Raw genomic sequence first — 11,762 nt, 5'->3', positions numbered from 1 at the left:
CTGGTGAAGTGGTTCAAGCCTGGTGAAGAAGAAAGTTGGGAGCTTGCGAAAGACCTTCTACCTTTTTCCAACAAAGTTGAAGAGTACTTGAAGCAACGATCTCCGAGGACGTAGATCGAATTGGGCAGGGGAGACTATCACAAGGGAAGCTTATCGAAGTGCCATCACTGTGTCAATGTATGTGTCTTGGGTGGTCTATTGTACTCTTTTTGTATGGGGGTATTGCTAATGGCATTCTTATAAATAGTAGTATGATTTTTCAAGCATGTGATGTAATCTTTTGTTACTCCCCCAAAATCTTAAGCTACTCTTGAAAGGAGGCAGATAGTTGAGTGGCGCTAAGACGTTTAAGGGTTAAGCATGAGATCCCTGCGACACTAAACTATGTGCTTGTGCTGCAATACAAAGTGCATTTTGACTAATTTGTGTGCCATCGTTGTTGCTCTTATTGCATGTTTCCTTGTTTGTAGGCTAGATCACCCAATCGAACATCGCATGAGGCCTCATTGACTATCCCCGTGATAGCATGCAATCAACCGCACTCCCACTCGCACCATAGTACCCTTGTGTGCCTTGTGCAATCAACCAATTGGAGGGGGCTGGGGGAGGCTAGCACTGATACCTTTTGTGGGGATGTGGTGGGTGTGGATCCATGGGATATGAAAGGTTGTTGTGATGAGATAGATTTTAATAAGCATGCTATGTTGAACAAAAGAGGGAAGGACTTGGTTCTTGGCACACGTCGATACAAGGGGAGGGACTTTTGTTGTACACTCCTTACTCAGGGAGGGGGAGAAATGAATCATTGTAGGATATGAAATGTGAGGGGAGGGATTAATCGATGTGATAAAGGGTTTGATCTCAATGGATCATAGCAGCAAGGTGACTCTGCCACTTACAAGACCCCATCGCGTATTTAAGTTGTCTGCAAAGGATTTTACCCATCGTCTGGTAGGAATTGCGCTTCAAGGTGGCCCTTGTAGCTTGTTCGTCACAAGGGCTTAACCAATGGAATTGCGCTTCACGCCATTGGCTTTTCAACCAAGCACGATGACCAATTGTGTGAATCAAAGGGTCATCTCATACTAGGTTGAATTACTATCACAACACTATCATCATTAGGGTAACATTAACCTATCTCACATTCCCTATTGGTGGGTGAACAATCTAACACTTGGCGAATTCTACTTCACAATAATAGGAAGAACTGACATTGAAGGATAAAAAAGCAATGTCGCTATAAATGCTTGGCTGCCACAATCCAATTATCCCTGTGGTAAGTTTTCTAACACCTCTACCTTCAAATTCTAAAGGTCTAAATGACCAATAGGCCACACTTTCACTGTTCGTATTCAGACTAGAAATCGGAATCAAACAAGCTTTTACTCTTTTGTTTCACACGAGATTTATATTCTTGTCGAGCTCATCTTAGGGCACTTGTATTGTTTTTTAACAGATGTGCCGCCCTAGCCAAACTCCCCACCTGACAATGTCTTCCACCCAAATCGGCCCACCGAGGCAAACCTTGGGTCCAAAAGGAAGGGTGATGCCCCCCACCTTCGACTAATGGAGTAAGCAAGTAAAATAACATTAAAAGTAGTAGTATTTCACTTCTGCCCAAGGGCTCCCACTTATCCTACACCTCTTAAGTCATTTCACAAAGTTGGATTAGAGTCAAGCTTAACAGGGTCTTCTTTCCCCGTTATTTTGCCAACCCCATTCCGTTGGTTGTGGTTTCATTGGATAGTAGATAGGAGCGGTGGGAATCTGGTAAATCCACTCATGCACATCACTAATGAGATGACAAGGCATTTGGCTACCTTAAGAGAGTCATAGTTGTACTAGTTCTAAGTCGAACGTTTGGTGCTCAAGGACGGCCCCCGAGGGAGCCGTTCCTAGTCCCCCTCCGCGGTTAGTACACAACAACCCACTCTCATCGCGAGAGCAGCTCGAGTAATCTACCAACATGCGATGGGTTTGAGATGGGACCCTCATGCCTAACTCGAACAACTTGACCCACTCTCACCACTAATGTGCATTGCGTACGCCTTCAAGCAACCACTTCCCTTAACCAACAATGCATCAATGACACACAAAATGGACAAGGAAAGCAGCACTCAAAAGCCACACTAAGCATGGAAGCAACAATCAATCCAAACTGAATATAGGACAAAACAACATCCAAAAGGGACTAGAGGTCACAAGCAATGCAAGAGATGCCACCCATGCTGCACTATGCCAACTCATTTGAGGTCCCCAAGACTGGATTTGAGAGGCTAAAGAACTTGTGAAAGGACAAATTGGTTTAAGCACATGACCATGAATCAAGATATGCATGGGAAGGAATTGGGCATAGGGGTGGCCACGAGCCGAGCTTCTCATGAGCTATTTAAGCTCGGTTCGTAAAAAAATGAGCTCGATTTAAATCGAGCTTAAAGTCGAGCTCAAGCCCTGTGAAGCTCGACAAGTGAGGCTAATCAGTCCTAGTATAACAAAAAATAATAATTTTTATTATACATTCATACATACATACATATACACATATAAATATATATAATGAATCATTTTTATTATATATAATAATATATTTTATATATGATAGTTTTATTTTTTATGTATAAAAGTAAATAGTTTTTATAATTCTTAATTTTGTGCATGTAAAATGAAAAAATATTTATATGTATAACTTATTTTTTAGAAAAAGCGTGGCATGTAGTTGAGCTCGAACTTACGAGCTTTTGAGTCGAACCAAACTTGAGCTCAAGTCTCAAACTCGAATCGAGCTCAAGCTCAAGCTCAAGCCTAACACTATTCCTGCATGCTGAGATCGAATAGCCAAGTATTCAGCTTGGCTCGGTTCAAATCCACCCCTAACTAGGCATAGACAAAAGTCTCACAAGTGCATTGTGTTCAATGAAACAAGTCCAAGTGGATATAAATAAAGTATAAAAATATGACTTAATGCTTAATAGGAAGTTGTACATACAAATAAGTGTTAACACATATAAATATAACTAGAGAACTTCACTAATAATGATTTAATCAATGTTTTATTTTACTAAAGAAATTCAGGCATTGATTGAACCGATTATAAATAGAAATAACACATATAAATATAACTAGAAAACTTCACTAATAATGATTTAATCAATGTTTTATCTTACTAAAGAAATTCAGGCATTAATTGAACCGATTATACTAGATTCTAGTTATGGTGTTTTGTCCCAATTAGTAATTCGGTTGGGACTGTTCTTGTTGTTCGGAATCGATTCAGATTTGAATTGATAATGTAATTAATAATATATAAAAGGCTTCTAGGTTTTTTTGTAATTTTAGCTATACTTTATGTTTAAAAGGGTAATTTTAATAAATAGTATATAAAATCATTTTTCTTAAAAGCAATTGTTTTATCAATATATAAACACTCTACCATATTTACTGTCATTTTTATTAAGGTTCTATTATAAAAAATATGGTTTTAAATTATTATTATGATAGGTAATTATACATACGAAGTATAATTAGGTCTAATCGGGTCAGACCCCATTGTCTCAATGGTTCTAAACCTCTAACTACTAACACCATGTTTGATGATTAAGTACTTGTTGCATAAATACTTCTTAGAAGTATTTATTTTAACCACTTAAGGTTTTTGTTACACTTTCCAAATCACTTATTATGTTTTTAAGCATTTATTGGGGTGGGGATGTTTGTTAAGCTACTTTCCCCATAAGGGTTTATATTGACACAAATGACAAATTTAGTCATCACTTCACTCATACATATATACAATGCTTTTCACATGTTATGCTATATATTTTAATTAAGAGTCCACGTGGACCCACATGTGAATCGCCATGTAGACTCAATAATAATAATAATAACAATAATAATAATAATAATAATAAATAAATAATCTTAGTAATAATAAATAACAAATACTCCGGCCTCCCTCTCCATCTCATACTTCTTCCTTTTCTTCAAAACCCCCCGGAATCCACTGTTCATCATCTTCCTCATGACAGAACCAATGGGGGCGATGAATCCATTCCAATCTCTCATCTCTCTTTTTTCTCCCACACCATCTCTCTCTCTTCTTTTTTTTCTTCTTCTCCTTAGTCTTCACTCTTTCCCTTTCCCTGTTCATCATCGTCGTTGCAGCGGCGGGTTCAAACCAGCAATAGTGGTGAGTGGTGGTGTTGAACAGGAATGAAGACTGAGAAAGAAAAAACAGATTTGCGATCCCAGAGTTCGATCTTGGTGGCAAGGCTGAGGGCTGAGGAAGAAAAAAATAGGAACGGTGTGATCTGCGAAATTATTAGGAACTGGTTCAAGTGTAGATCTGCGAAAACCCAGAAAAAACTAACCTCTTGTCGCCGGTTATTTCAAGTGTAGATCTGCGGGGGGTAAAAAAAACAGTTTTTTGTAATGCCTACAAGCGCACCGGTTAGTTCAAGTGTAGATCTGTGAAATTTACAGTTCTAATTGCATATTTTTCATTGTGAAAACTGAAACAGAAAATTATGAACAAAATTCAAATTTCATTGGAAAATCGTTTTTGGCATTCAGTAATGTCAAAAAACCGATATAAATTAAATACATCTAATAAATCGTTTTGGATATGAGGGATGCATAATTCGATTTCCAGGCGACCTCTTGACAAAATCCAAGACTTGTTTCTAAAAAAACAATAGTAGCTTTAACATGATTACTAGTAAACAGAATCAATTTGTGTTGGATGAAATGAAAAACAAGCCCAAATAATTTGTTTGAAAAGTTCAATCGTGAACTAACAACCTAACCTAGATTAAATGCCTTGTTACGAAAAAGATTCTCAACTTCGAGGTATTTTGGTCTCAATCAAGAGATTCCCCCCACTGAGTACCAAATCGTACAAGAGATTTTCATGGACTAGGAATCAAGTTTATAGCACTCTAGAGTAGAACATGGACGGCTGTTATTCTGAATTCGGATTCAATCGTCACAAAATCCAAATTCGTCTACACGGTGTATCAACGCCCAATGCAACCCAAAATACACATGGAGTGGTGGAAAAGGCATATGCCCGGTGTTCTACATCTACCTGAATCTGAATGGGTGTACAGGTCCTCACAGATGATAACAAATACAAAAGCGCCGAATCGCCGACAGAACTTCTAAGGCCCACCGACATCTTAAGCTCATACTACAGACCAGACTCCTACAAAATCAACATAAGGTCTAGTCTCTAGAGCGAATGGACAAACAATTCATTACCCTCACTGGCCTGAGAAGAGAGTTAAGTTAGTCAACTAACGACAGAAAAACTGTGAGATTGCTTACCAAACTTCACATTTTGTTTAAAGACAGTTGCAAAAGGACAATAGAGTTGAGTTCGCATTCTCGGGTGAACCTCTTTCAAGACGGTTTATAAAATGGAACACAGAGAAAGCAATCTGAGTTATCAAAATAGATTTTACAATTGAAGGGGCAGAGGGGGAAAAAATAATTGACATGCATCAAAGTCGTAAAGAGATTTGCCTCAGAAACAAACGGTGGCCAATGCAGGCAGTGCCCCATAAATATGGTTGAACACCTTACAGAACAAACCCCCCTTTTTCTTTCCAATTTAAAGGTGTTGAGCTAAAAGAGGGTAGCTATCCAATATCGGCTGTTATGGGAAAATGTACAAGAAACCTCACTCCTAGCCCCAAAGTTTCAACCTTAGAGGCTACGCAATATGAGCTTTTAGATAATAATGCTCATATTGGATAATGCTCAGACACGCACCACGTCCGAACATAGTTCCGGCAGAACCCACTCGATGCAGATGGCCCCAATCACGTATTACTCCAACTGAATATCAATAATCAGGCCAAGTACCTGAACATGTTAGGATTGTCCTTGTCTCTCTCCAGATAATCCCGGGTGATCAGATCTTCAATCCTCTTCTTGATCGCCTTGAAGTCGGGCTGAGCATCAACATGTCAAGTGTCAACCATCCAAAGTAGATAAGAAAACCAGTAGTGTTCGTGCTAACAAAACAAATTCTAGGGATATTGATAATACATACCTTGAACATGCGGCCAAGCTGCTCAACACACTCCATCACCAACTGCTGGTGGCCCAAAACTTTTCGACTCTTCATGATACGCACTATTGAGGCATCAATTGCATATCGCCTGTCCTTATCAACATCTTCAATCACTTTCTTCTTCTCATCCACAGGCGGGAGCGGAATCTGCACTTATACCAGAAATGATCTTACTTTAAAAATCAAATGAATGAAAAAGAGCAACAAGGAAGATGAACATGAAATTGCAAATGTCAAATAATACTGAAACTAGCCCAGACCTTTATCCTCCTCATCTTGTCAGTAAACTTGGAATTAAATTCAAAATAATCAGTGTTGGAGATAGTTTTGGTGTTTGGCTCCTTGTTAAGAATCTTGTACTTTGCGCATGACAGGGAATGGAGTAATCTCACTACATCATCATCAGTCAAGTTTAACTGTGCCATGATTTCTGAATAACTCAATCTATCCGAAGCATTGAATAGCAGCAGGGCAGAGGCCTGTAAACAAGGAAAACTGGCATGTCAAGTCACTATACTAACAATGAAGCTGTTCATACAAAACGAGAATAAGATGAAACAGGATTTACCTGGTATGTTGTCACAATAAGCTCCATAGTTTTGGGTTCAAATTTTCCATTAATGTTACAGGTGCCCAATGAATATATCCATGTAAGTTTTCTATGTTTGGTTTTTGTTTGGTAGAACTCCTTGAAAACTTCAACACACTTCACCTGAAAGAAACATGCTCAAAGTTGCACTTTTTGGGCAGCTATAACTTCCAAGGATTTTTAAGAACAAATTGTATGAAAGGTTGATGTACCATCTCTGCCGGAAGGTTGAGATCAAATGATTTATAACTTGGCCAGAATCCAGTAGTGAGGACAGTGACAGTCAAGTCGATCCCAGGGTTGGCATTTGGGTTAGTGCTAAGATACTCTTCAAAGTTTGCCTGATTTTCCCTTGCCAATGTCAAATCTGTGACCTGGAAATTCAAAATACAATTTCATTAGAAACATCCGAATTACATCTACAAATAGAAATGTTTCTATTGAAGGGAGGATGATCTTCAATTACTGACCATTCCCTCCATTTTTGATGTGAACTGTCCACCACATTGCTGTTTTAGCTTTGTAAGGATACTCCTCTCATGGTCATCATTAGCACTCTTGTCAAAAAGAAGCCGACGTGCAAGCTTTTTCCTGTAAATGGCAGTAAAGTGAATAATTGAATACATAGCAGTAAGTTAAAATGAGAAGAAGTTCCAAACACACTGAGTAAAGGCTGATCAACAAGAGAAATAAGGTCTTTTACCTATAAAATTCGGCAAAAAGGTCTTTGTCACTGATATAAGCAAGCAGCTTTACAACCTACACACCACATAAAGGAAAATCCATGACAAATTAAACATGAATGCAAAGAATGGCCGAATGGAAATTACCAGAAGACCATCAACAATGACAATAGTAGACTACCTTCTCTAAAGTTTCTTCAATTGCTTCATCACTCAATTTTTCACTTCCTCCCTTTTTAAGGATATTGTCACAGAAAGTAGCCAGTAGTTCTGCACTAGAGCTCCCAGCAACACCCTTGTTGCAGAAGACCTCAAAGGCCTCTTTGAGTGCCTAGAGTGATGAAAATAAGTTAGTGCAGAAATGGTGAGATATAATGAAAACACCAAAGTATCATCAAATGCAAACCTTATGGAAAAGAGAGTGGTTCATAAAGCAATCATTCACGTATGCCAGGTATTTGTCATGTAGCTCAATTACTTTTCTAACAAAAACCTGAAAACATGCAAAAAAGTTAATATCTATTTTATCAACTATCCCACCATAATTAAAATTCTGATTTGTTTATGGTTACCTGTTCTTGCAAACTAACTACATCTTTTTTTTCTGCCTGTGCAAAATAAAATTATTAGTACTGCAATCACTAAAAAGGAATGATGAGTTCAGTGCATGCCTATAGCTCGAATGGCAGAATAATGAATCTCAGCCATCACGGCACATATACACTAAAGTTTATACCCACTTAAAATACGAAAACAATGATTTCTTATGCAACTAAGCTATACATAATTATTGGCACATCTGCATCATAAAATATTAGATAAGAGTGGAAAAGAAGCAAGTCAATGAGCATTACAAACATATGGTTGGGCACTTGTTAATGGATCTACACATTGATGAAAAAATATTTGTGCTGCTTCATCAGACACAAATCTCCTTATCTCCAAAGCAATCTAGTAAAGAGCAGCCCATACTCAAAAGGACCATAACCCATTAAAGCACTCTCCATTTCAGCATAACATGGATGGTTTATTGAACTAATACGCTTCAAGAATTTGTTATAATTCTCCCTAATGTTGAAACTTCTTCCCACTCCCTGTTTGGCCAAAGTATCGGCCAAACAATTTGCATCCCTCATAACCCAATTCAACTGAACATTCATTCCTCTGTCAAGTATCTAAACTTCCGTTTCTCATTGATGCAACCCCTCCATCCCCACTTCTCCTTTTAGAGACAGCCTATAACCAGCTTAGAATCCCCTTTAATTATCAGCTTGGAATGCAGGTATTGTTATCACTACAGTACTTGAGTTTGTGACACCTTGCAAACATACTTCTAAATTATCACTTCGAACACAGGTATTGTTATCACTGTAGTACTTGGGTTAATGACACCTTGCAAACATGCTTCTATTAAATATTGTGACAAGGGAGCTACACAAAATATATAATATGAAATTATGTCAATTGTGAAACTAAATGTGGCTTAGGTTCAAAGTTTAAAAGATTTTTATGGAATAGTGCTTGATCAATACAAGTGGCTTAAATATTTCATGAGTTTGACTAAGCATTTTCTTGGTGTCTTTGTCATGACTATGACATATTGCATGCTGCATTCTATTCTTGCCTCTTAGAGCTGAAACGAAGTGCTGAAGTGTATGTATGTATATATATATATACGACTGCCCAACACTCTCCTCCAGACAACATAGCTGGCCTTACAATTGTTCTATAGATTTCCTTTTAGTTTAAGTGCTATACTGATTTTCGCCTATCACACAAAAGTCCAGGTGCACTCCTGCATTTTGCCCATCCCACTCCAAGTGGTCTCCAATTCTAAGTGTATCATGATTTACACTCCAATAAATACGAAATATGCATGTCATATACTCTATTTTAGTTCTAATTATTTTAAAACCTCTTTGTTTCTAAGGCATTTGTACATAATCTTAACTTTGCACCAGATCCTTCGTTAGTTTCATTAATTAAAACAATGTCATCCGCAGACAACATGCACCATGGAGCTTCCTCCTAAATATGTTTAAGTCGATTTATCTATGACCACTGCAAATAGATAAAGGCTAAGTGCTAAACCCTTGGTGAAAACCCATTGTAACTGCAAATATTGAAGTATCTTCCACTAGTGTTCTAACATTGGTCGTTGTCCCATCTTATATATCCTTAATTAGGTCTACACACCTATTTTGAACCCTTTCTTTTCCAAGACCTGCCACATTATCTCTCTAAAAACTCTATCATATGTCTTTTCTAAATCAATGAACACCATATGAAGATCTTTCTTCTTCTCTCCAAACCTTTCTAGCAACCATCTCGAAAAAAATATAGCTTCCATGGTTGATCTCAGTGGCTTAAAGCCAAATTGGTTCTCTAATACACTTATTTTAAGTTGTAATCTTTGTTCAACTATTCTCTCCCAAAGTTACATAGTGTAGTTCATGAGCTTAATCCCCCGATAATTATTACAACTTTGTATATCACCTTTGTTCTTAAATATAGGCACCATATTGTTGTTTCTCCAATCATCAGGCTTATTTTCTTTCACTATCATATTAAATAGCTTAGTTAGCCATAAGAAGCCTACCTTTCCCATACCATTCCACTATTTGAATCCCCTCGAGTCCTAACGTCTTTCCCTTCTTCATATTATTTAGTGCCTCTTTTACCTCAATAGGCCTAACTCTAGAAAGGTACATGTTATTTTCAATAGCATTAGTATTGCCAGATTCTGCTCCAATAGAATTTATCAAAAAAATTTTCCATCTCTATTTTGATTTCTTCAACTTTTACCAAGACTATTTGATCTTCATCTTTAATGCACCCTAAAATGATATAAATCTCTACTTTTTCCTTTCTCTTAGCTTTGTTAGGAGATCTAAACAGATTTTACTTAACCTCCCATACTTTTTAGGACAGAGATAAAGCAATCCAAAAAGAACCTACCACCATAATCTGTCCATCTTTTTTCCTCCACTTAGTTTCTCAGGCCAATCAAAAAAAGTAAAATACTTTTTCTTCCACATTTCAAATATCTAAACATTTTAATTACACAGCATAAAGTTCATTTCAAATATCCTGAGGGAGTAGTTTTTGGCTGCCTTGCCACAGTACACTGACTTTGAAGCAAGTCTAACTACCAATTCTCTCAATTTAACCAAACATAGACAACTCAGGGTTGCTTGGTCAAAGGAATATATGGTGACTCAACATAAAAAAAAAAAAAAAAAAGTGTTTCTTTTCCCATCTATCCTTTCAAGATGATAAGTTGACATTGAAAAAAAGTAATGAAATTATATCTATTCATAATAAAGGGGGGAAATCCCACCATGAACATCAAGCTGCATGGCAACCAGACTCCTTTACAAACAGTATGTCAGTTATTAACAAAAAGGGGGTCAGTATCAAAAAAATATAAGGAGTGAGTATCACACCCCTAAAATCCTGGTAAATTGACCATTAAGATATACCCATCCAATCGCATTCCTCGGAAATTCTTCTCAAAACTCTTGGATCTTTTAAGTTCCAATAGTAAATTCTTAAAATAAAATATAAGTGGAACATATATACAAATACGTGGTATATAATAAACACAGCCATAGTATGATATTATATGCCTTGTGATTTTTGTTTCCTAGACAGTTCCTAGTCACTATAAGTCAAGGCATTTAGGCAAGATGATATTATATGCCTTGAGAACTATGCAAGTAATACCATGTCTCCCTTGTAGAGAATCAGCTACCAACTTCCTCCCACTAAAATGTGCATTTTTCACAAAGATATGGTTGCATTTTATTAGAACTTTATGAATAGCATCAACTGATGCTGGAAATGTCTTTACTGGTCTTTGGCTAAAGAGGTCATTTCTTTGGAAATGTGTTCCATTGGTGATATACTGAAATATATATCAACCGAGGATTAAAGTATCGGTATCAGGTATCGTATCGGATCACTCGGATACGAATACGGATATGCTTTGGAAACGCATGGATACAAATGAAAAAACATGGATACAGCGAAAAATGCATATAAATTCCATAAACATATTAATAACATTATTTTTAAGATCAAAATAGCCATAATTAATGTATAGATACATAGAAAATGTATATTCTAAAGGTATATGTGAAAAAATATACTACAACTAATATAGTGGGATGCATCAAAATCATAAAATTTTATTGATATTGTATCAAACAAGAATCCTAGAACATATTATATATTTTTTAAAAATTAATGCATGCACAAAGCTATTATTATGTTATTTACTATTGAATTTCAAGGCACAAAACATATGCAACTATTATATGTGAATTATTATATCGATTATTTTCTATTTTACTATTTTTAATTTTTAATATTAACCAAAAGTCAACTAATAATTAATTCTCAAATGTTTAGCTAA

At 36.7% G+C, this 11,762-nt stretch overlaps 1 protein-coding gene and 1 pseudogene across 2 annotated transcripts in view; both read right to left on the bottom strand.

Annotated features, from left to right (window-relative positions):
* Positions 1–835: 835 nt before the first annotated feature.
* LOC148861589 (25S ribosomal RNA) lies at positions 836–1,709 on the bottom strand (annotated as a pseudogene; the record flags this gene model as incomplete).
* A 3,605-nt stretch (positions 1,710–5,314) lies between these two features.
* The window catches only part of LOC148861588 (cullin-1), a 29,057-nt gene continuing 22,609 nt past the window's right edge, over positions 5,315–11,762 (bottom strand). For both annotated transcript variants that reach the window (XM_088982458.1, XM_088982457.1), the window contains exons 11-20: positions 7,918–7,953; positions 7,752–7,838; positions 7,527–7,676; positions 7,366–7,421; positions 7,133–7,253; positions 6,875–7,036; positions 6,642–6,785; positions 6,334–6,552; positions 6,053–6,220; positions 5,315–5,951 (exon numbers count right to left, since the gene is read on the bottom strand). In XM_088982458.1, the coding sequence (XP_088838584.1) occupies positions 5,850–5,951; positions 6,053–6,220; positions 6,334–6,552; positions 6,642–6,785; positions 6,875–7,036; positions 7,133–7,253; positions 7,366–7,421; positions 7,527–7,676; positions 7,752–7,838; positions 7,918–7,953 (1,245 nt within the window). In that variant the 3' untranslated portion in view covers positions 5,315–5,849. The remainder of the gene's footprint in view (positions 5,952–6,052; positions 6,221–6,333; positions 6,553–6,641; positions 6,786–6,874; positions 7,037–7,132; positions 7,254–7,365; positions 7,422–7,526; positions 7,677–7,751; positions 7,839–7,917; positions 7,954–11,762) is intronic.

Source organism: Nelumbo lutea, chromosome 4 (genome assembly GCF_056320005.1).
Source record: "Nelumbo lutea isolate HS-2025 chromosome 4, American lotus-T2T, whole genome shotgun sequence".
NCBI lineage: Eukaryota > Viridiplantae > Streptophyta > Magnoliopsida > Proteales > Nelumbonaceae > Nelumbo > Nelumbo lutea.
This window is presented reverse-complemented; position numbering and strand designations above follow the sequence as displayed.